Source organism: Varanus komodoensis, unplaced genomic scaffold, assembly GCF_004798865.1.
Source record: "Varanus komodoensis strain SLA01 unplaced genomic scaffold, ASM479886v1 scaffold49, whole genome shotgun sequence".
Taxonomy (NCBI): Eukaryota; Metazoa; Chordata; class Lepidosauria; order Squamata; family Varanidae; genus Varanus; species Varanus komodoensis.
The window spans coordinates 2,481,550-2,507,823 of record NW_025336072.1 but is presented as its reverse complement, the minus strand read 5'-3'; the positions used below and the strand labels follow the sequence as shown (position 1 = coordinate 2,507,823).

The 26,274-nt window shown below is 38.9% G+C and overlaps 1 protein-coding gene across 1 annotated transcript in view; it reads left to right on the top strand.

The window, feature by feature from the left end:
- The window catches only part of CTBP2 (C-terminal binding protein 2), a 283,357-nt gene that overhangs the window by 183,094 nt on the left and 73,989 nt on the right, over positions 1-26,274 (top strand). The window contains exon 2 of the mRNA XM_044445579.1: positions 2,226-2,386. Coding sequence (XP_044301514.1) covers positions 2,329-2,386 — 58 coding nt within the window. The 5' untranslated portion in view covers positions 2,226-2,328. The remainder of the gene's footprint in view (positions 1-2,225; positions 2,387-26,274) is intronic.

The following is a 26,274-nucleotide window of genomic DNA, read 5'->3' as shown; positions in this document are numbered from 1 at the left end:
GCTTTGCTTTTCAATTGACAGCTTACTAATTGATAGTTGTTAAATATACTTAGAGTAATGTGAATGCAGCCACACTGGGTCAATATTCATGGATGCGCTCTACTTTAATTTAGAGGTAGACACTTGTCAGGCCATTGGTCAAGCAAGGCTCTACATTTTGAGCAGCCATACAAGCAAAATTGCATCAGCCCAAAAGGAAGGAAGGAAGGAAAAGAGCTAGTGATGGTCATTCCAAAATGCTGCTTAAGCATCAAGCTGTCACTGGTGAAAGCATGGACTATATTTTCAAGAGCAGCAAGGTTTTTTACTTCTATTTTAATTTATTCTTATTTTTACTGCTCTTCCAAGCAGTTTGCACACTGCTTCCCGCATCCCACAATACGATTGGTTTCCCAGATTTGGATGACACACCAGCCAGTTGTTGGTTTAAGAACCCCTACAACCAGCCATGGGTTGTTAGGGTGGCTCATTGCCCCAAACGGTTAACCCTATGGTATGTAGTCTGAGTTCAGACCACATGGCAGCCTACCATGGTTGGCCACAGTGGGCTGCCACGTCATGCAAACCTAGTCAAAACAGCTTTAAAAATGAAGGCTTTAGAGTCCTGTGTTGTGGTTTCTTGGGTTTCCAGGCAGCCTTGCTAAGAATCTACTGAAAAATAAACTTGAAAATGAGGCAATACAGGAACTTAAGTTATGGCAAAGATACTCTGTCATTGGACCACCAAATGTGATCCGCGTGCATTTCTAAATTTTAAACTGAAACAGTCAACACATTTCCCATTTTTTCTAAAGCAGCTGGGGGCTAAACTTGATTTTAATAAGAACACAAAAAACTGCCGAGTAGACATGTGACTAGGCTTTGATTAGGGAAGACCTATTCAGTGCTGCAAGGTTGTAATTAAAGCCAGAAGTGTTCTTACAGTCTTTACTGTAACCTTTGTTCTTCCCCAACTGGGTGCCTTCCAGGTCAACTCCTAACAGCCCCAAGCAGAGCATGGTAAAGTAGTACTGGAAATATGGCCCAAACATCTGGAGGGTAACATGCTGGGGAAGGTTGCAGCAAAATATAGATACACAGAATAAAATCCAGCTTACAGTGTGAAAGACAACCATGAATTTCAATAGGTTCAGATTGAGGTCTTTATCACAAAAATGGTTGTACTGACATGCTGTGCATGACATTGCACATATATACTTATTTGTATCCTATGCATTATATGAACTTTAGATTGCTCAGCAACAGGCTGAAATGGCAAGTGGGTATTTAGGAGTATAATATACTAAAAACATACAAACAAAGAATCGGGTCTTCAAAAATTCATTCATGCATGCATAGGTGCTGTGCAAATGTTAAAATAACATGATAGGCTGTGCCCAAAGGCTTAGTATCTCATTACTTCCTACTTTCTTGCAACTTCATGCCTAATGTCTTAAAGTACAGTAGCCTGGCATCCTCACCTCAGGGAGCTGTTCAGGTGCAATTTCTTGGAGAATGGGATGCTGTTTCAGCAGCATCATTTACAAGGCAAGAACAGAGATGAAATGCAAGTAGAAGCTGCAGTGTCTCATTTTGGGCAGGGAGTAGGTGTTACGGCATCCTGTGTCTGCCATGATGTCTAGTTCCTCTCTTTTTTGCAATTCTGTTTAAGAGCTTGCTGACCCATGAATATAATATAATACATGTTTGTATAGGCCTAAGTGCTCCTTAGTGAACAAGTTGGTGTAAGGCTATATTGTCCAGGTGTGGTAGAGAAGAAAAATTCCCATTCGTGTCCAACTTGGCTGTATTTATCCTGGTAACTAGCTTTTGAATTTGCATAATACATTAAGTGTTGAAGGTGGTGGCAGATAGTGAAGTAGTGCCAGTTCACTCTCTTGTGATAGCACATGATCCTCATAGTATGTCTCTGACTCTACACTGCTGGCTTTGACGCATCGTTGCCATAACAGTTACGGAGGCATCTTTGCGAGGAGTACATTTCTACGTTTGTTGTCACTGGAATAACAATCTGGAGATGAAAACAGAGATTTATCTGAATAATTCTGTTTTCTCCTTTAGTTGCACAGTGGTCATGGGGCATTCAAATTGTAACCAACTCTCTTAGAGATCAAAAGCACCGAAGCTCTTTCATTCTGAAACTGCAGCTAGCATCTGTAGGCGTTTCCAATACAGATTGTTGTTTTACCAAGGGCCAATGATGTACAACTCTCTTCTTGTTTCAGGATTGAAAGTGACGTTATGCACTCGGACTACTGTGAATTTCCATAAGTTCTTGGGGGATTGCTTTATCTTTTGATTCCAAAAGTTATAAAACGCAATAGCGCAATGGCACTTGTGGACAAACACAAAGTCAAACGGCAGCGATTGGACAGAATTTGTGAAGGTAAGTCTTGATGCATCTAATGAAATATTCCTAAGACCTTTAGAAAATACACCAGTCTTTCATTCGTGCTTTGTTTTATGGAAAGCAAGTTCAGCACTAATGGCCTCATTGAAATACAACATGAAACAGAAAGCTGTACCTTGCTTATATCTTGGTATTTCCTAGTTGCATATCATTAACAGAATTTGAATATCTTTTTTCAGGTTGGTTAGCAAGCAATAGGATAGAAAACCATTACAATTACCTTCTTATTCTTGAATTATTCTATTTGCACACCTAACATGAAAAATACTGATTCAGACTTTGTAAAATTCCCATTGCTTTATTTATCTTCTGCTTTTTAGGACCAGTTCAGATATGCACTGCTTTTTCACCCATAACAGTTATCATTATTTTGTTTTTAACATGTATACTCTGCTTTTCTGTGATAAAACTTACATGATACAAAATACAAAACAACCAAATTTTAGTAATCAAATATAATGAACAGCAATAAAGAAAGAAAATTGGATTGGATCATACTTAGAATTAGATCCATTGAAATGACCCACCATCATTGCTACAATTACATTATTGATGTACCTTCCTCTAGCACTGTGCCAATAGGTAAGCTGGCACAACAGGTTTTTCAGGAATCCCATTGTACCAGCTTATACTATTGGTTTTCCATGAGAGGTTGCATACATTAGTAGTGCATCAACAGCATAAGCAGCGTGGCAGTGTTAAATCCCTACTGGGTTGAAGTTAATTATGTCTAACCTAAGGCATACTGATGTCAATGGGTCTTCCCTAAGTATGACTTAAGGGTGGAGGGCTATGTATGCATGAATAAGCATGGAGCAGTGGGATCTTCCAGACAGTAGCTTCTACAAATGTGAAACTGAATGTTGCAAAGAAATTCAATTACTGCTCATCAAAATATTTAATGTTTTTGCTCTCTGTTTTCTTACCTCTGGCAGCAGCAGCCAGTTGGAACAAGTACATGCTAATTGTAATGACATCAATACTCAGGACAACATGTATGCCTGTGTACATGTATAGAGGTTAATCCACTGATTTTGCAGTTTTTAGTGGCAGCTCTACATTGCTTCTTTTCATGGATAGTCTTCTGTCACTCCTTTCAATAAGAGTGCGACAAAGGCTTCTGTCTGCAAGTCTTTATCATTTTAAAGCTGACCAGCTAGGGTAATAGAAAAGAAAATAGAAGAAAAATTTCCTATTTCTTTGTCATAGAAAAAAGAGTACTGCAGAAATGAATGGCAAAAAAACAAACAAGCAAAGTTAGAACACTGCCATTACAAAATGCGCCTTAATAATACTAAGTTAATTCTGAACCAAACACCTCTCCTTTCTTCCAAACTGAAAAGAGCTAATCCCACCTTCCTTGGACTGCCTGATGCTCCTCAGTCCATCCTTTTAACTTAATGCTGTATGACTGGAGTGATGTTCTCTGGTTCTCTCCCTCCCGTATCAGCTAACTCATTATACTTTCCCTCAGAATTTGATGGTCTGATTCTCAGCCTGACTTATCTCAAGGCCATTTGTCTTGGCAGTTCAGCTATAGATTTTATCCTCTTCTCTTCTGAATTGGAATCCAATTCAACAAACTTTGAAAGTTATATTAGAGGAAGAAGATTTGTAATGTGTAGTTTTTCCCAGAAATGTCTGTGTAAACCACAAAAGTAGATGTAACTGAAACAATTGGTTCACATAAATAATTTCCATCACAGGAGAGAATGAACCTTCTGTAACATGTGTAACAGTGTTATGCCTTTATATTTTACTGTTACTATGTATTACCATTTATTTTGGCAGCTGATACATCTAACTTCTGTTCATTTGTCTTAAATAATCTGGAAAGCTCATAGCTCTGAGTAGAAATGCAAGGGATGGGACTGCACCTTAATACCTTGAAGACTACATGTTCGGCCTTTCTGGAGGCTGGCTTGGCAAAGTCTTAAGATGTTTCTCCAGGAATAGGGTTTGTGAGGGGGTTCTGACATAAGAATTGGAGTTGAACCATTCTGTTGGTAGTAAATGCAGCTTCTAAACTGAAAGGGCAGTGGAAACTTATAGCCATGTGACTTGTGTTTATATGATGGTGCAGCCTTTCCCAAAACAGTGCTTTCCAGATATAATGGACTGTAGCTCCCATCAGCCACAGCAAGACATCATATGATGTGGGTTGATGGCAGTTCTGGTCCAAAACATCTGGAGGATGTCAGGTTGGGGAAGCCTGGTATAGTATCTTTCAGAGATATTATTGCTCTGAAAATTTGCTTATTTTTTACTAGAAAGCTTCAACCATGTGTTCTGCAGCCATGATCAACTTCCAAGATGCAGGCTAGAAAAACACAGCATAACTTTCAATAATGTAAGATGTTGTGCCTCAGGCTGTGTGAAAATGATTAAAACAAAGTCAATAGTAGTACATAGTTTGGTATGGTTTGTCATTTCATCAGGTATTTAGTATTGGTTATGTGAAGCTGGTACTCTAGGAAGTTAAGGCAAGGATTCTGTGTTGTTATTTCTTTCTAAGAAGTTTGTACAACATGTGGGGATGTTAAACAATTTTGAGATATTCTGTATGTATTGTTTTGAGAGTAACTAAATTGTGAAAGTGATTGCAACTAGCTGGTCAGGCCTTTTATAGGACAGAAATACATATGTACATAGATGAATTGGGTATTCATTAGGGAGATGTTTCCCTTAGTGTATTTCTTAGTATAATTGAAATAGTGATATATTAGGTTGGATTTGGAGGAATTAGTTCATTGTTAAGCACAATTCAGAATGTACTGGTCGTCTTCCATTGTACTAATTTGATTCAGCTTTTGCAAGATCTTGTATGAAAGAAAGCTACAGATAGTTGATCCACAGTTGATTCATCTTTGCTGCTAGTCTAGACAGTGTATGTTACTTCTGTTTACTTACTATGTCAGACTTTCAGATGAGTTCACTGATACTTCTCTCTGATGAGAGCTGGTGGTTATTCTATAAAACTTTTACAAGAAGAAGCAAAAATAGAGCAAAGAAGAATTCAATCTGCAGTAGCTTAAATTGTGTCATGTAAATGATTAGCTACCTTTAAAAGCAGGATCCATCCAGCAGCATGGCTTTGGCTTTGATTGATTCTAGGCAAAATGAGCCTACGCATGAATGGTAAAATTTGATCTTCCAAGGCTGAAGTAGCAATCCTGTTATGTTTGCTTTAAGGAGTACACAGGGCTAACTATAATTTCCAAACTGTACTGTGGCGCAAGCTTTCATAGACAAGTGTCTTTTTGTTAGATATCTAACATACGTATTAGATAATTATTAGATACAAAGATGATGTAATAATGCATTCTTTAGTACTTAAGGTAGCACAGGATTTTTGTTGGTCATTGAGGCAGACTGAGACAGGTGCTCTTCAAGGATAACTGGATTTGCATCCATACATCCACAGTTAGTGTAAGTGTTTGCTTAGAGAATCATTCAGTGGTATTCATAGCCTTTTCCCCTAGCACACTAATACACCTTCATCCAGTGCTTCTAAATTTGCCATGAACTTACCTAGACATCAGCTAAGAGTGGAATGATGGTCACGATCATTTTATGCACCTAGACCCACTGGGAAAGGTGCTATTGGTACAGATGTCCCCTGGGAAGCAGTATTCCTTATCAGACAGGAGCAGATTTCAAACTCTGAGCTGGAAGTGTGGGGTTGGTGAGGAAATGGCAGTCTGTTTCATCATGTAGTACAGAAAAAATGTAAAAGCCATTCCACCTGTCAGTTTAATTAACCCAATCAAAATTGGGTTAATCTTCTCCAGAGCAGAGTGAAAGTATGCTTCCTTTGTAATCCTGAAAAAATGCTGACAACTGCCAGAATGGTATGGCTGCAGAGAGACTGAGAGCACGCCCTGTATTCTACCCATCAGAATGCCATAAACACACAGGTGTAGTACTCTTATCTCATCTCTAAAGCAGACTTTGAACCTGACTTAAAAGGGTTCTATCAAGCAGCTTTAGATTTTTCAAAAGGCACCCTTCCAGTTTGATGTTAGCTATCAGATGTGGTTGCTAAGTGTACAAGAAACTTAGGAGGATCAGAGGACAAGCCTGCTAAGAGAGCATTAGATACAATTGAAGTTTAGATTATTTTCCTCTGAACAATGTATTTTAAATTCTTTCTCTTCCATCTGTGTTTTCCTGGCCAAAATATTTTTTCCTAATCTGTAAAGGTACAGTTTACATAAAACCAGAAATCCGTTTGTCATTTGCCAAGTACATTTGCAATTTTAATTATGCTGAAGGGATTTGTTGCTGTCACACACTACACAACATGTTTTTGCAAGTACTATTAAAACATTTATGGGAATAACAGATTATGACTAAATGCAATTAAGAGATACTTTAAAAATAATACTGAAAAACAATTTTGCCTGCTGAAGGTTCATGAAACTTCAATTCATTTCAACCTTTTTTGGAATCTATTTTTGTTGGATAATGAAAAATCCATAATTGTAGAAAGATACGACATTTTACCTAGAGTAATACCTGGATATCTTAAAATGTTATGTACAGTAATAATGGCTAGGGTGATAATAAGGCTCTTTTTAACTTTATCGTAACTAGTTGACTGGATTGCAAATGGATTCTTGTTGTTCACTCTTGTTGTAATATGCTGCATATAGTGTTCCATATTTGATGTATATACTTAAAACAGAATAATACTTATGCCAGACAAAAACAGTTGACAGCTTTCTACAAAATGCAAGGTTAGTGTCTGTACTGGTATAAAAATGCTAGCCAGAAAACATTCAAAACCTGAGACCATGTCTGCTCAGGAAATGGAAACATCCCTGAATCCTGGTTCAGTGTATTTATTGATGCTAAATCAAAAATATAATGAGCAACACCTGAAAAAGCATATAGTACAGCTTTATAGTTGAATGGCCCTAATCCTGTTCCCTGTATTTGACATAGGAGAAGGTAGATGTGTTGGGGTATGCAGGAAAGTGCTGTGGCAGCTGGATCATAAAATTACAAACTTGTTATTTCCACAGAAACCCCATGGACTGACATAGCCAAACTAGCTATGGAATGAAAAACATAAAAATTCAGTGGATTCATTTTTATCAACCTTACTAGAGACAAACCCAATATTCACCAATGTATTTGCATGTAGAAGGAACATACTGTATAGTATTACAGATAGTAACTCTGTGATAAATACTCTTACAATTCACACTGCTTGAATTGTACCAAGAAGTCTTAAATCTCTTTTTCACATATTGCCCAAAATGACAACACATAGTAATCAACAGTGCTTGAACCAATTTCCAGCAGTCAAAGAGGGGAAAGGGATTACCTCCTCCCTTATGTGCGTTGGTGGCTGTAATTTGGGGCATTCAACCATTGCTACTGCTTCTGCCAGAAGAAATGTAGACTTCAAGCCATTGCCTGAATCCTGCTAATCATTGCTAGAATTCTCCTGGCTCCCCTCTAGTTCCTGACTGGCAAAGGATCTGGGAAGCACAATTCTCAAAGCACAGTAGGGAACCCTGCTCTCCCTGTGCATGTGTGCATATTTTAAGGGTACTGTTTGCGCCTCCTTAGAGTCAATGCAATCAAGAACAGAGAAATCCATATAGGAATATAGCCAAATCTTATAGATAAACAAGAGTTCAAGTGAATACTGCTGTTCTGTGTGTATAGTTAGTAATACTTGGCTGTTCTTGAATGAATGTTCCCCATGGGCTTAAGTGGACTTTCCTTGGCTTGCAAATGAGATGCTGTGTAGGTTCCAAATTAGGCAGATGTGCAGTTGTTCCTACCACAGTGAAGAATGTCATTCTTTTCTCCAAACTATGCACATGTTGCTTTCTTGTCTTGCATTACCCAAAGCTGTGGCACAGGGGAATCTACATGACAAGATTTAGAGTGCAAGACAGACATGAAACAAGCTGTGCAGATAAACATCTTGTACGTTGCATTTAGTGAAGTGTAAAACAAGCCAATGAAGCCCCAACAGTTCACTGAGCATTTCCAACATAACAGGCTTTTATAACAGAGGCAACAATGAAGATGGAATATTGTTTTGTTTGGTATTTTTGTCTGTTCATGCATGACTCCAAAATGTAGGTCTATCTTACTTTTTATGGCGCATGTTGAAGAACCTAAACAGATCCTGGGAAATGTTTCAGTGCTGTTTGAATTTTATATATGAGTAATCTCTGTTTAGAATCCAGTTCTAGACCTATTCAAATGGACTAAAATTTCCTGTTTAATGGCCAAGATTGAATCCAAAGTCTTTTTATTCCCACAGGACAGTTCTATATAACAGGGTGAATGTAATGGTTAAGAGCTGAGTGCTGCATGAGAAACACTGCATGAGTTAGTGGACTGTAGTAGCTGATTTGCTGCATATAATTAAACTTATAGTTTCATCTCAGAGTTATACTTAATCTCAAGATGCTTCCAGATCAACAGCTTCTAGCACTACTTATCAAAACAGATTAGATAGCTACTCAATTTTTCCCATCCTTAATATATTTTGTGTGAAAGAAAAAATTGATTAACTGATGAAAAGGCATGATATTGATATAGTTGGACTATGGTACTGTCTTGGAGCCATTGAAAAATACCATGAACAAGGTAGGAAAATTGCACAATAAAAATCTAGTCTGGAAGCACCCTAGTTCTCTAGTTAGCTAACTTCAAAAGTGGACATCTTTAAATAAGATGTCTTTTAAATAAATGTTGATAGTCTTAGAAATAATTAAATTTGAACTCTTGAATCAGATTTTGTTTTGTTTTTCATTATGGCATTCTTGCTCTCCAGCCATTTCATTAAATAAATCTCTACATTGGTACAGCTGCTTCCCATTCTACTTAAGAACAATGAATGTTTGTACTCCATGGCTGGGTTTAGACAAATAGTAATCCAGACTCAAGGACTGAGTGTGGGTTGCTGTTGAATAATGGGCTGTTATTGAAACATGGGTTATCATGTTCTCTGTATTAAGATGAGATAACAAACCATAACGAGCAACCCACAGTTCACAACCCAACAACAAACCATGGGTTGTACATGATCAATCCATATTCAAGCCTCAAGTATAGGTTAATATGTTGTTTGAACCCACTCTTTGTTGACTGGATGTTTTAGTAGTTCTCTGGAGTGAATGCAGCTTCCTCATTTAATATGATAATCTTTTTACATTGATTATAGCATGGATGCAGATCCTTTGGCCCGTGGGCCTAATCTGGTCCACAAAGCCTTCTTCAGTGTCTCTAGTTTCCAGATCCAGAGGATCCCCTGCTGTGATCTCACATCTCACCAATGGCATCCAGCCCTTGGAGGAATGTTGGTGTTTATCAGCTAATGATTAGCACTGTAACTCTGCAGATAGACTTGCTTTTTTTTTTCTTCTGGAATTTTGGAACAATATAGGAAAGAATGGGACAAGCACCCATTGCTTCATACATGCATTTGAAAGCTGTTGCAAAACTGCTCTATAAACTGCTCTCATACCAACTTATAAAAACGTCCTTAAATTAGAAAACTTAAGTTTGATTAGGTATTTTCCTTCATTGATTGGATAGGTGCTGAGCTAGACAGAGTCCCATAAAACTTTCTATGATCCAAGACAGGGTTTTGGTGAGGCCATTTGTCAAGATGAAGGAAGCATATGGTATCTCAGAGACACAAGAAATCCACACATGACCCCTGGAAGAATTGGGGCAAAGAAAAAAAATCACTCCTTAATTAAATTTTTCTAAGAACCAGAAACTTCTTCAGCCATTGAATCAGAGAATTGACAACCCAAGTAATGAGGGAAAGGATGGAATCTCACCAGTCATAACAATATGCAAATATAAAGGTTATCTCATGTAGCTGCATGACCTCATCAAAGTATATGATCTGAAATCCAGATGGGACTTCCTGGGTGAGATGAAATTCTTCTATACCATGCACAATATTCCAGAATACAACAGTCCAGCTAACAATATGATTGGTGGGTGAAGTTAGTTGCTTGTTTCCTAGAAATTAGGGAAGATGACACTTACTTGGCTAATCTGAAATAATTAAAAATCTATTCAATTCTGTCATACACCGCACTTAGAACATCACATTATTTTTAAAATATTTATTTCAATTCTATACCACCACTTATCCAAAGCTCTCTGAGCGGTTTACAGCAATTAAAGGTAGGCATTTAAGGAGTGACTGCAAAATTTATATTCTTCTAGCTTAGCCAGTAGGGTGATACTCTTTTCTGGTGAATATACAATCTCTATCATGTTTTAAGAGCTTGATTTGAGGTACTTAGGGTTTTGCAGGAATAGGGAGGGAGGATTTTAAGATATTGTTTAGCGTAATGCAATAATATACAGTGGTACCTTGGCTCACGAAATTAATCCATTCCACGACTCTGTTTGCGACCCATACTGGTCATGACCCAAGTCAAATTTCCCCATAATGTTCAATGTAAATAAGGTCAATCTGTTCTGTAACCATTTTTATCACTAAAATTTGAAACAAAGTGACAAAGAACAACAAAGTAACAAAGGACAACGAACATTGCGGCCATCTCCCCTCCCAAGCATGACAGTGATCACGCCTGCCTTCCCTGCCCAAGTGTGACTGCAGTTGCGCCTGTCTATGGCTGTCTCCCTCCCCCGAGCACGACACAACCCCCATCTTCCCTCCCCCATCTTCCCTGCATGACACAACCGTGGCCACCACCCCTCCTGTGCATGACCACAATCACACCTGTTTTCCCTGCCTGAGCACAACCGCAGTTGCAGCCATCTCCCCCCTCACCCCCCCAAGCACAACCGTGATCATGCCTGTGCAGGGAAGATGGGCGCAATCGTGATCGTGACCCGATGTGGAGTTCGCGACCTGAGGCAATTTTTTGCTGAAATTTCTGTTTGTGACCTGATTTGGTTGTGAATGAGGCGTTAGTGAGGTACCACTGTATACAATATTGCATACTTCCCAGGTACAGTATCTTCTATATAGTTAAAGCATGTTCACATATAGATTTCAGTTTAATGCCGGAGTAGGCCCTACATTTTATTATTAGATTATATCCTACTTTTTTCAACACATTCAAAGTGACTCAGATCATTCTCCTCCTGCTCTCAATCTTATCCCTACAGCAACAACCCTTTGAGGTAGGTTGGGCTGAGAATCTGTCCGGCCCAAAGTCACCCAGTTGGCTGCATGGCTGAGCATGGACTAGTACCCAGATCTCCTGAGTCCCAGTCTCACACTGGCTCTTGTGGGACTGGAACACCAATCTGCACTTGCCAACATAGCTCCCCAGGTGGTGGTGGTGGTTACTATTACATGGCATTTATAAATGAAATGAGTTGCAGACCTTGAATTTAGCATAATAGAACACCAGTGCTGCTGTTGTTTAATTACTATACCACCCAATAGCTAAAGTATTCTTTAGTGTTATTAAAGTAAAGCAAAGTAGAGGATTCCTTATCCTCCAAATTTATGAACATTAAAGCACCCAAAGCCAAATGAGTAAGTGTTGAGATACGTAGGCTTTTCACCTAACCAGCTCAGGCAGCATTTTTTCATTCAGTACGATGAGACTTTGGAAGATGGCAGCACAGTTTTTCATATAAACATTCCATGACCCAGGAATGGCACTCTCAGAAACTGAAGGTGATAGTGACTCTGAGGGAGAATCGGGATCAGTTCTTAGTTCTTCTTCAGACCCTGTACTTTGTCTGGGCAGCCCCCAGGAGGTGCTAAGATTTTCAGACTCTGAGGAATTTAGGACTCCTCTAGCAAACAAGAAGATACTGGTGTTTGGAGCCCAACTGGTTTCTTCCTCCTTCAACCTCCATTCCTTAAAGAGGAGCCAGTGCCTGCAGGGAAAGGCTGCTGGCCCTTTATTAGCCAGAGAAAACACTTAAAGGGGGAGACTCTCCTGGTCTGACAATAAAACCCTGCCAATTGTCCTCAGACCCAATTGGAGTAACTTGTTAGTCCTGTGATTCTAGGATCACTGACCCAAAGTTCTGAACCAGACCAAAGCTCCAGTTATGACCCAGCTGTCTGGATAACACTGAGCCATCACCAAGGATAACTGATGAATTCCTGACAGAACCTGGCAGAATGCACTAGATACAGGATGAAAACCTGTGCTACTGTCTCCTTCCTTTTAAAAAATCCCCTTACTGGATGAGCACTCCAACATAGCAAAATATTAAAACAAGTATCCATTAGGATCCAAAGAATTATGTGAGTCCAAGGGTCTTGAGACCGTCTTCCCTTCCTTCTCTCTTAAGTAGTAGTTCCCTGTGTCACAGGGAAAGCTGCTTTTGAAACAATGGGAATGATGGGGAAATGTATTATTCAAAGGGAGGGGAGAGGCTGTGATTTTCTTTAAGCCACTTGTTTGAGTCCTAAGGAGTTGTTTTGTTCCAAGCCATGATAAAAATAAACAAAACAGCAGAAAATATCACTTAATTGTTGGAGGGACAGCAACAAAATAATGGGCAGGTGCCCTTTTAAACAGATGGCGTTCTGGAACCATATAGAAGGGCAAAGTTAGCCTTAATGCTTTTATGAAGAAGATAAAACATTCAAAAAAATGAAGAATTTATGACTGATTAGCATTCTCATAATGAGCAATGCCCTACAGGATATATTCAGCCATGTTCCACAAAGCCCAAGCATCAGCCCATAAATCCCAGTTGACCTGTAGCTTGATACTCAGGCCTGGACCCTGTAAACTACCATCAGATTGGATCAGTGCCAATCAAATATTTTCTAATGCAAGAATAATCTTGTAGAGGAAAATTTTTAAGTGTGTTGTGTTTGCATATAAAATTCTTAGCATGTATTGAAGAGGATTTGTACTTATTTACTGCAGTAAAAGAAAAGGAGAAAGGTTAGGGATTACTAAGACATCCTGTCTGTATTTGGGTCAGAAATATACCCCGGAGGCATTTCTAGCATAGATGCATTAGACTGCATTAGTGACTTAGCTATCATAATAGCACATACCCTGTCATGTGACAGCTGGGACTTCAAGCATTTAATTGTGGATTAGCCCTAAAAATTCACAGACCTAACAACCAAAGGTTGGCTATTACTATGCTGTTTTTCTTCCTCATGAGCACAAGCTAGCATTTGTATGAATATACATTTTTTTTGCAGAGAAAGGAAACATTATAAATACCTCAATACATGAAGCAGTTCTATTCAGTTCTGAAAGAAAGAGCATAATGCAGTAAATTGGTAGTACATGTGTCAACAAAATTTTATTGTAATCTGGATACTGCCACTCAGTATCTGTTGACTATTGGTTGCTTTAAAGTGTTTTTTGTAGACTTCTGAAATGTATGTTAACCAAGTGTATCACTGAATAGCTCTCATGAAGCTCAAAGTGCCAGCTGGAATGGAAGAGAAGTTACACTGACATAGGTGTCACCAGCCTCCCCTGCTATTAGGTTGATAAAGAGTTGATACCTCTGTCTAAATCCTTCTTCTTCTCTGTGATGAGAATGTATAATGGAGTGTGTGTTTGTGTATAAACAGTATACTAGCAGACAAAAGGTAAAATTTGTTCTCTCTTTGGCTTTTGTAAAATCAAGGCTTTAGAGGCTTTGATCCTCCCTTTTCAGTGACCTCTTCTCAGGTCTTAAAATTATAAATTCCAGATTACACCTCTGCAATTTTCTTTCCTGGGATGATGAAAGGATTTGAGAATTATAATAATAATGCAAAGAATCCTTTTGGAGAATAATTAGTGAAGCTAGTTTGAAATTGGCCTCTTTCTTTCCCTGGCCCTGATCCTGCATTTTTAATCTGTAATGTTCATAAAGTGTTGCACAGATTTCTAGTTTGTTTCAAAGCAAGAACTTACATCTTTGTGTATTTTGCTTTTTGGGGCTGGTATGTCTGCACTTATTTAATATGTCCTTAGCTCTGTGTGGTGGATTAGCATTTCATCAGGATGGATTAAGATTGAATTGACATCGAAGCTGCCTTACCCACCCCCACTCTTGGTAGTGGTTTATACCAAGAGAAAGGGGCGATATAATTGTAAAGAAATCCTATATTATTTACAAGAAGTTTCTTTCCTTTTTTTAAAAGTATGTGATAGCTATGATCTGCAGAGAATTTTAAACTGATGTGTTTGTCTGGGCTGGTACAGTAGATTTCATTAGGCTAAAATGATGTCACATGGAACAAAAGCTTTATGGGTTTTATTTAGCCTTTAATCCTCACACACTATTTGACTAGTTGTCCATGTGAGCGAGTCATCCCAGGCAGGAAGGGATAAACCATCTGGATTAAGTACAGCAACCCTTTTTGTACAGAAAAGACCTTTCCATTCTACACTTTTTGGAGCCAGGCTGAGTTACTGTTAGGTCTTTGCTGTGTTTTGCCGACTAAAGTTTCGAAGAATTAATAATTCAGGCAGTACTTTGAAATAGTAAACCACCTGTTGGGCTGTTTCCTGATGCTGCAGAGGGATTCAGATAGAGTGCATATTTGTTTTGTTTTTTGTTTTTATGTGTGTAACTGAAGATTTAACGAGAGGCTACTTGTCCTTTATTTAAGCTGAATATTGCTGTGTTCCAATGCCAATTCCAAGCAAACATATTGGCCGCTCTCAGAGCTGGGATGCAGCAGGATGGTATGAAGGCAACTGGGAGAATGAAAATGCATTTGAATACCAGAGACCTCCAGGGAGAAGGAATTCTCTAACCTACACTGGCGAGGGAGTTTGGTATGAACAGCCAGCCAATAGACCACATGAGATCATCTTGCAGGGAGGTGCTGAACTGAAGCAAGAGCCGTATCCATACCAGGAGCCAGTTTTTAACCAAGGTCCTATACGTAAAGGTTCTGTTCCTGACTTTGTTTACTACGACAGGCAGCCTACAGTGTCTGCACGAAGTTCCTTGCCACCTCAAGATTACTACAGTGACCCAACTTTAGCTTCTAGATCACCTAAAGACCCGCGCTACTACAGAGACCACATGATTAATAGACCATTACTGAATTATGGCATGCCAAGCGCCAGATTGGCTTGGGATCAGATGCAAGTACGATCACCTGCCCCACTTGAAGCAAGCCGCTTGTATAGAGATCCCATGACTAAAATGATCCCTGAGGCACAGAGGATTCGAAGCAGAGATCCTGCTCCAGCAAGGTATGGTGTTGAATCTCAAATGCTTAGATATGGAACAGAACCTCCAACATTTCCCAACCGGCAAGTTTATAGTGATACAGTGGACAGATCTATAGATGCTGCAGCAAGTAGACAAGTTACTCCAACATGTTTGGTAGTTGATCCAAATTCTACTGCAGCTCCTGATGGAAGTGTAGCTACTTCTTTGAACCGTGGTTATGGACCAGTCAGGGAAAATGTTGGTGCAAAGGTTCCTTATGATGCCTATGAAACAGTTACCACTCCTTCCCATGCTCAGATGCCCTCATCTTTTTCAGGACAGGATATTAAAAGGAATGTGGAGCCAGAGTTTTTAGCACTTTTGCGTTCTGAAGGAGTATCTGAAAGTACACTTAGTGCCTTGTTACAGCAAGGATTTGATTCGCCGAGCCTGCTGGCAATGATGGAGGACAACGATATAAAATCAGTTGCTCCGAATCTAGGGCAAGCAAGGGTGCTTTCTCGAATTGCCCATACCTACAAAGCAGAAATGCAGCTGCAGAGGCAGGATAGAAAGAATGCTATCGTTCGCCCCAGACATCGATCAAATAGCTTTAGTCACCGAAGTGAATTGCTCCAGAATGAATATGGGATACATCCTGCCACCAGCCCAGTGGCAGATGGTACAGCAGTGCATCAGCCACCAACTGCTTCTATGCAGCCAGTATCCCCAAGAGTTGCAGAATTAACTCGTCGTCCTTCTAGTGCTCCAACACAACACCTTCTGGAAACAGCAACTTACCCTGCAGCTGGGCTGCCTCATCAGGTTGCTCCTTTTCTTCCCAGTTCTGGATACAGTGGTTCTGGCCCATGCAATATGCAAACTCGCCAAGCAACTGGCTATTCTTTTCCATCAGGAATATCTATGAATGCACTACAAACCAATCCGCATCCGAGTCCCAAAACAGCATATTCAACTACATACACAGTACCCATGGAACTGATGAAGAGGGATCGAAATCCTCCATTGTCCCCAATGCACAGCCCTCACAACAGTCCTCAACTCCTTCGAAAGCAAGGGGCCCAAGTAGAATCCAACCTGGTGCCAGCAGGACCAAGTTTTCCAATGCAGCATTCTCCTTATCAGAAACCCACAAGGCGCACAGGACCACCAGTCATTGTTTCCACCATGGCATCGCCTGAGTCAAGTAATTATTTTAAAGTATATCACTTGATAGAGTTCTTTAGTATAGCTATATTTGTGTGTATTTTTTCCTAAAAATCAGTGTAGTAATGATCTTAGAAATATATAGTTTCACACATCAGCATTAATCAAAGCTGTATTTATTGAATCATTCCAGTGCTGAGATTCACTCTGTGCTGTAATTGGGTTTTGGGTTTACAGATAAAAGGGGCTAATATGCCAAATCATCATTCCACAATGAATCTTACACTTTCTGTTATTTGCAAGGTACATAAGATTAGATACTATACACATTCTCAGCAATTAGGTTGAAGGGTTTCATTTCAAGACTGACTTCTCCCAGTTATTATCAGCACAAATGTGTTTCTCAGAGGAAGTGGATAGTATTTTCTTGATGAAATTTAGCAGGCAACTAATGATGTGATCCTGGATTTGCTTAACTTAGATAAATAATAACTGTTGTTATTTTTAGACAATGTTCTTTTTCATAGCATGTCCAAAATAAAAAAGCAGTGTGTTTGATTTCCTGCCGAAAATAACTTAGGAATATGGAAGTTGTTAACAGACGTTGGCTTTTACTGCTAAAGCCAATCATTAACCACAAGAGTGATAAATATGTGGGATTACTTCTCCTGGAATTCCTTTCTTTGTTGCTGCTTTTACTCTGAAAATATAAGCTGATAAATTTCTAAAGTTGACAAAGCTAAGTAAATATGAGCCTAAGTAATGCATTTTACAACTAGTGAACTGCGAACAAATCTTTAGTGTGGGAGCTTTTTAAATAAACCCCACTGAAAACAGCCTCTAAAATTGTACAAGTTGACCACCTCCGCTAGAGCATACATTAGAAAGGGTAGTTGTGACAAAGATTGCAATGCTGTGTCGATCTACTTGGGACTAAATGTCACTGAATTAAGACTAGCTACTGAGAAAATGTCCCTAGGATTGCAATGCATGTCTCATGTCATAGTGAAGCATATTTAAGTCACATTAATTTCAGTGGAAGAATAGAGCATGTGTTTAACTCCCATCTAACTATAATTTAAAAGATTTTCAAGGACTTACTTTTCACTAAATTGTGCCTCAGATATAGCATTTATAAGCACAATAACAGTTCTTCATACAAGATACTATTATTTTAAATGGAGAACTGAGAAGATGGCAACATACAGATACTGTTTCATTTTCAATTTTGAACATAGATCACACGATTTAATTTTTATAAAATAATGCACACATATGCATACCTTAAATAGGTGAGCATTGTGTGTGTGTGTGTGTGTGTGTGTGTGTGTGTGTGTGAGAGAGAGAGAGAGAGAGAGAGAGAGAAACAGTGAGCTTTTCTGAATAAATCCTTCTGAAAAGGTCAAGGGTGCAGGAGAACCATGGGTCATGAGATATAATGCTATAGTAGTAATTAAAATGTTCGTTTTGTTCAATGATTCTGTTTATTGTTACAGTAAAGAATACCTATGATGTATGGTTGAGGTAGGATCAGCTGTGTCTAACTGAATAGAAAAATCTTCAGGTGGAATTTTTTTGTATAATTTTGTATGCAAGTTGAGAATTTTCTAATTTCCAGGGACAAAATTTTTGAAAAAATGAGCACTTAGGCACATCTGTCAACCAGTGGCTCTTGAATTCCAAATTTAGGGCCATTCTGACTAGCACATCCTCATTTGGATTTGAGCATTGGCACTCCCATGGAATGGGTGGTGAGTAAGCCTTTCTCCTGCCTTTTTTCCCCATAAAAGCCCCACCTCTCCATGAGGGGCTTTTTAAAAAGTGACACCCCTCCCCCATTGGAATCAGTGGGTGTTTTGTCAGCAACAGTGAAAATGGCAGGCTTCCACATAAGACTTTTATTGTGCTATGGTAGTGCCTCATTTTTGGAATGTGATTGGTAGTACAAATGTTGGTGTCTTCCACTTGTAACCCTCACATATTTTCCAGTTGCTTCCTCTGCCTTTTTTTTTTTTTCTGTTCACGGAACCTGTTAAGAAAGATAAGACAGAATAGCCTCACAATGCCTTCTGATTGATAGCGCTAGCCGCCCTCTGCCTGGAAACACTGCCAAGTGTAGTCTGGCTGTCACAAGCAGTTTTTAGTAGCTTTGTGAATACAGACAATTTTTGGTGGAGTTCATGCGTTCTTAGGGTGAAGGCAGATAGTTATTCTAAATATGGTAGAAATGGTTTGAACACCCATTCTTTGCCCTTGGAACAAGCATCACAGAATGCAGATAATACATTTACCTCTGCACAGCACTTTAGAATATCTGATGGCCTTCTTTTTTTATTCTTTTCATCACTCTTTATTATTTAAACTTTGTAATATATAGGGGAGGGAGCACTAGGAGGGAATCGATAGCTGGTTTCCTTTTTAGAGTATTAGTCTATTAGAAGACAATACCGGTAGTGTTGTTGAGATGCGAGCAGCCTCTTCCTTGAGTCAAACATTCTTTCTCTACAACCAATTCATTTGCATGAGGATGACATTTGTTGCTCCAGTAATTTCATCTGATAATGGCCAGCTTGCAAAGCGGATCTGAAAACATATTCCTTAATTATGTGTTGCTAAGCAACGAGAGGGTTTGGTCATAATCACAGAAAGATTATCTTTCTATTGAAGTCACTGAAAAGGTTTAGCTGAAGTAGGACCTTCAGCTAAAATTGCCTCCATTCTTGTTTTGTTCTACTCCCCCCCCCCACAATGAGGGAAGGTATTTTTTCTTCTCTTCTTAAAATGCATCTTTAAGTAGGAGTCAAGGTAAGATCCATTGTAAATAGAAACATGGGTGAAATGAGAGTTCCAGGATAACTTAATTATAAAGAAAGCTATGCCTTTATGCAAAACCATTCTCAGCCAATATAGTCAAACAATAATTTGACATGTATATAACATATAATCAGACATCTTAAAAGGTACAGTATACAGAACTGAGCAACTGTAGAGCATTCATATTTTTGTCATATTTCCTGGTGGGGTAAGATATGAATGCAAGTAAAGAATTTTGAGCTCCAATTGATTTTCATTTTTTTTAGAAAAGTTGCTTGAACAGGATGAATAGTAGTTCTTTGAGCTCTAATCCTGTGTATGCTTATGAACCCTTTCAAATTCAGAAAGGCTTGCTTTCAATATGAATAGTTTCTCTAATTAGTGCTGAGATTTATTAATTAAATATCAGTTATTCCTCCTTCCCCTTTGCTTGATATAATAATTTATTCTGTATTTGTTTATAATAAAGTATAACATAATATATAATAAAGTTTAGGTTTAGAAGATGTTACAAAACAACATTTTAATTGGAAGTCCACATATACCTAGTATCTGCAATCCTAATCACACTTACCAGGGCAAAGGCCCCATTGAACACAACATACGGCATGCTAAGTCATTCTGTGAATAAGCTACCCAGGTGTCCAAGTGTCCTGCATGGCAGAACATATTTTGTTTCTCCTTCTCCACTCTGATCACTACCACTTAGTTGTTAATGGGGGAGGGGGGTTCCGCAGGTCCAGTATGTATAATCAGGTCTTGCCAATGGCCTTGTATATTTCAACTATCAAAGAATGAAGCAAAGTAGAATAGGTAGCTGTCAAGGAAACAGACATGAAGAGGTTGCATATAAGCCAATTTGCACACAGTTTCAAGCTGTCAGTCTGTTACCTACTCTGCTTTCCCTTTCTTTATTTCTAAACTGACATAAAGATTGGCAATCTCACAGCGGTTATATGAAAGAAAAGGTAGAAAGGTTTATAAGGAGTGTTATATGCTTCAGATACTTTCCATATACGAGATAATAATTATTTTCCTGTTTAATATAGGTCTCACTCCAATCTGTTATGCCCTCAGGGCTTTTAAGACCCTGAACTTGGAGGCTCAGAAGCTCCAGTGCAGAACAAGAGTAGTGGAGGCAGTCTCTACCTCCTTGTACCTCCCTTTCTGATTTTAAGCAATCTAGCTGAGGTGCTTGGGAAGGACAAGAAGGCGGCTGGAGCCCTCAGGATAGCTCCAATCTAGGCAGCATGGGTCTCCTCCCCTCCCTCCAAACACTCCCTTTGAATTTGATTTTCCAACCTTGAAGAGGCAGCTGGCATGGTTCCTCCCCTAGTGGCCATAGTGGTGGGATCAGAGCAAATTACTCTGTGGCCCACAGAGAATCTCTAGGGCTTATAAAGCTGCTTTCTTAATAACTAAGGTTTGCAGAGGTATTGAAAGACAGGCAGGAATGGGGAATATGTTGGCCAGAAAGGAAGACTTGCTTGTTTTGGTTGTTGTGAACACTGGCTTTGGAAAATTAAGAAACTTGTATTCTGTAGAAATGATAAGTAGATTTAAAAACAAACAAACATGAAAAAACACTGAGGTGAAGAATTTACCTTAAAAATGGTAAGGTGAGGAAATTGGTCTCATCAGTTTGGTCCTGAAAAACCCTTTATTTTTCACAAATCATTCCCTCTGCCTTCTCTAGTGTTAACTGTTGTTGATTTCTTTCTTCCCCATATCCTGGTGGCCCTTGCCCTGTGGTAAGGATTGCACAGTCCTTACCTTTCTATGAAGCTTACCTTCCAGCAGCAGTAACACAGAATGAGGTATGAATGGGGTTGAGGTATAAACTCTTGAATTATCATTAGGCCCCAGAACCTTACAAACAGGAAGTTCCTAGTGCAAAATGTTAGGCTTGTAGATCCTTGTTGAGAGCTCATCAGCCTTGGAAAAATCAACAGTTCCCAGAGATTGCTGCACCAATGGCTTTCTGTTATTGGTAAAGTTTTCAAGCATAAAGAAGTCCAAGGAACAGCCTTTTAATGGTTAAGGGCAGGGAAGTAGGACGTAGGCCATCTGGGTGACTTAGGGCCAGTCACAGACTTCCTGCTCAGCCTACTTCACAGGGTTGTTTTTGGGGGATAAGATTGAGAGCAGCAGGAGAATGATGTAAGCTGCCTTGAGTTCTTAAAAAGAAAAAGGCAGGATATAGATCTAATAAAATAAATATAAATAAACAACTCTCTTGTGACCATTTCTGCTGCTGGAGTTAAGTAGACAGGGCAGATGACAAAAGCTTATCTATAAGTCAGTAAGTATTCCTTTTCCAAACTGGGGGAGATTTATTTTCGAATACCCCACTCCCTGCGTTGAAGCTCCACAACATAACTAGTAAAGATTGCCTGAATCCTGACTACTTTGCCAAGTTATTCTCTCTGAAAATGTAAAAGATTAACCTTGGCAACCCAGCATTGGCAAGAGTTTTACATGCCTTTCATATGGAGCTTATAGCTGGGACAGTTTCAATCTTTGGCTGGGAAAACCTTCTGAAAGGGGAAAAATGGGTTGGTAATGAATTTAGACTTTTAAATGATCTGTTTAAACTATGAGTCTCATGATGGAATTACATCAGTTAACAATCCTACCTGTGCTGCATAAAAGTATAGATGTTTCAAGCCTTGTTCAGAAGCTCCCTTGTGACCACAATTTGACCCTAGGCTGTTTTAATAACGAGAATTAGAATAAATCACAGTTCCCCAGGTTTGTACATAACAGGAAACTTAAATTTAGTCTAAAGTGAATGACAGAAAACCCTTAAGCTTGGAGCTCACTGCAGCTTGATCATTATCCAAAGACAATTCAAATAATTGTCTGAACTAGATCTGAATTTTCTTCTTCGCGGTCTCTGTGCATCACACATATGGGCCCTGTGCCCACATGGAGTCTGTTGTTGAGTGAGAACTACAGCTAAGCATTAGTTTGGGTGGAAGCCCTTCCCCCTCCTGTTCTGTGAATCTAGGAGAGGGGCTCCCTCCCATTTCTTCAGTTCTTTTCAACCACCTAGATCAGGAAGCGCTTCTCCCCTCAATAAAAAAAAAAAACAGAAAAAAAAAGTATTTTTTCAACATTCATTATCCCTTTCTCTCTACTGCTTTCTATTCCTTGCCCCCCTCACTCAGCCACTATCTCTTCTTGTACTTCTTTTCACTCTTCACATGCAACCCCCCACAAAACCCTTTCCTACCTGCTTTGTCTCTGTTCTTTTGCCTGCTACCCATCCTTCCTCCATTCTCTGCTCTCTGCCTTCCCCATCTACCATGATGGCATCAAAGGCACCTTTTGTGTGAGTAAATCCCCCCCACACCCTATGGACAGACACGCCCTCTACCTTTATGTTTGGGTGAGGAGCACATCATTGAATCGTGCTCGCATTGCCAGGCCTTCACAAAACAGGCCTGAAAACATGGGGCCAATCAACTGAGGGCCGGGATCCTGGAAACTGGATTCCAAATGCTTGACTGTATGGCTAGGAAAGCACCTAATTACTGCAAACAAGATTGGTTTGGGTGACACTGACCTCCCTTGGATGTCAAGCTAAATAGTGGTTTAGCAAGAGGTGAATAAGTTTCTGGATTCCTCGCCTTGACTCCTGCATAGCTGAGGGGAGGAACTTGGAATTGTCCATTTTTAGTTAACTGTAGTTTGCTATGTCATCTCAGCCATAACTTGTTTATACTATTCATGGTTAATATTAATCACATATCCACAGTTAGGAAAATATAGCAAGCTGTAATTAACTAAAAGTGGATATAAATGCTTCTGAACTCCTTTGTCATGTTGCAGGAGGAGAGTTAGGGGCATGTGAGCTGAGCAAGGGGCTAGGTTCAGTCACCTCTAAACCATAGCTTAGTGTAACGTCCAAGAATGTTCACTGCCAAGAAAATGCCAAGAAAAATTCTCAAAGTATAGTTCTACTACCATAATATCATCCCTGTGGATTGTCCCTTGGGCTGTTTGGGACTATAAGTGAGGATGAAAACGGGCATTATTTTATCAGTTACATCTTCCTGCCTTCATTTCTGTTCTAGAATAGGCACAGGTTTTGAACTGAGACCCTAGCTTGGGCATAGGGGGACTTTAAAGATTAAGTTTTGTGCATGGTAGAGAATTAAAAATTTAAAATATGTGTAGTTGCTATAGACATACATTAAAATAATGTCTGTCTGGGTTGTGTACCAGTGGGGCCTTTACAGTTTATCAGTTCAGAAATAATCTCCAGGCTCAGTAAAATCTCTGTTGCATTTAACATATAATCAAAGTATTTTCATGCAAACCGGTTGAACTAACCACATTAACTTTTGAAGACTTGTGAAGAGTAGATGTAACACTTTCCAAGTTGAAGAAATTGTGGACTCTCTTTTTCTGTGTGAATTCTCCCTCAAACAGCAAAAAAGAGAACCTCTTCTGAGCATTAAACCTGGCATGTGTTTATGTCTGTGCTGATGCTGTATTCATGTTTGAAAGCCAATATCAACCTCTTGCTTAAAACTTGTACTGATCATTATTAGTTCTAGCGCAGACAGCACAATGTCATGGCTAACTTTTTAGAGGGGCAGAAGGAAAAAAGGTGAGCCAGTTTGTGGCCTAAGACTGGTGTCTTCTTCATATTTAAAAGACAGTCACTTTTTTGTGTATGCCAGGCTTTTGAAACATACTTAATTTGCACATAGTTCTAACAGAAGATAATCACTAGGAACCTTGTGTTCAGCTGAGTACAGCTCATGCTTGCCATGTCCCAAAGTAGAAAAATGAGTAATGACAATGCAGGTTTCTAAATAGAAATAATTCAATGCAAATGGCTTTTTACCACTAAGATGTCCAAATGCTGCTCACACTGTGAACAAAGAGCATGTACAATTTCATTTCTACACATCACATGTGATTTTAGGAACAAACAATTTGTCAACTCTTTGAATTATTTATTTCATCTTCTAGCCTTAAAACTGCTTCACAAATTTTAATAAATACCAATATATACAGTGTCTATGTAATATAGGAAGACTACTGAAACAGTAAGATGTGTCTTTTGTCACTGGATATTGGACTTCTCTGGCTGTGGAGTTTTATCAGTGAGAGATGAAAATGTAAAAAGAATGCTGATGAAAGGTGATGAATTATACTGCTGATTTGTGATTAAATCGTAGAAGTGGAAAGTTGGCTCTGATCCTGCTTTGTTTTGGAGCTAAACATTATATCTTATCTTTCATATTCCTCATTCTCTTGCACACCTCTTCATACACACGCACACACACACACATGCATGTATATATTCCAGTCAACTGTCTGTTACCAGTTTTTCACTCTTACATACATTCTCAGACATTTCTTAGTTACACACACAAGATTCTTTACCTCACTTTGATATAGGTTTATTCTTGGATACTCCTGTTCCTGGACTACCTGCTTTTTTGTTTATGTTTTGATTTGTTTTTTGTTTGTTTGCTTTTTGTGGATACATGTTTATGCTCCATGGTATCTTTGGTCAAGAAGTTTTGAGTTTCTGAATATGTTGTACAAATAGAAATTTCTTTATTGTGCATGTGGGTGTGCAAACCCTTAATCAGCTATGTTGACCTGGGATAGTATTGCATATGTCTCGCCACCTAATGTCAAATTCATATAGTATACAACAGCATAGTGGCTCTATAATAAAATAAAGTTGCATGTTGATCTCTGATGATTGTGCATTTATCACTGAAATCCAAGTCAGGAAGATAGATCTGAAACTGAAATTTCATTGGTTGATTCAAAGTCATATTTGTTGTTCTCTTTGGTAAAATGGTAGCTAACAGGTTCCATACAGTTCTTGGAGTACTTGTCTGTGTATCCATATACAGCTAATTGCATAAAATTACTTTTTATTGCTCCCCAGAACCTGCATTATTGGGTTTCAGATGGTGTGGAGGCTCTTAAAAGCTGCAGCAAGGTTGGCATTAATAAGATTAGGTAAAGAATTTACCAGGATTTTCGCGATAGATAAAAATAACAAGTCATTCTGTATTTTAACCATTCAGAGTTAAGCTGGAATACATTCTGTGAAATTCATAATATTAATTTCCAGTATAGATTGCTGTGAAATTAAGACTACTAGAGAAACTGGACCAGTGGTTGAAAAAGCATATGTGTTGGAGGCAGAGGATGGAAATGATCTCAGAGAAAAGTTGAGATCATTGCAAGCTCAATTGTAGCTCTAGTTATTTGCCTCTAGCTGTTTCTTTCTTCATTGATTTTCATTGCTATTTCTTGAATGACTTGTGAGAATAACTATACATTTTATTTGAGGGAGTATTTCCGTTTAAGGATCTCAAGCAGCCATTCTGTTTTCATTGTTGATTTTCTTCTTGATTTCTCATGCAGTTGACAAAGAGTAATGGATTAATAGATTAGTATCCCTCTTGATGTGTGGCAATGTTAATTAACATTTTTATAATGTCTTTGACACACCCTTATTTGCACTTTTAGGTCCTATCACCCTGTATTTATAGCTATGGCCAAAATAGGGATCTGTCATTAAACAAGAACACTGCATTCTCTGTGCTATTGAATTGCTTACACATGATTCCATGTGATAGATAAAGAATGAAGCTGCTGGTTCAGACCATAGTTCCATCTAATTCAGCATTATCTGTTTGGCAGCATCTACCCAGGGTTTCAGACAGGGGATCATCAGAGCCCTATATGAGATCACAAATTAATTATTCACTCTATAGTGT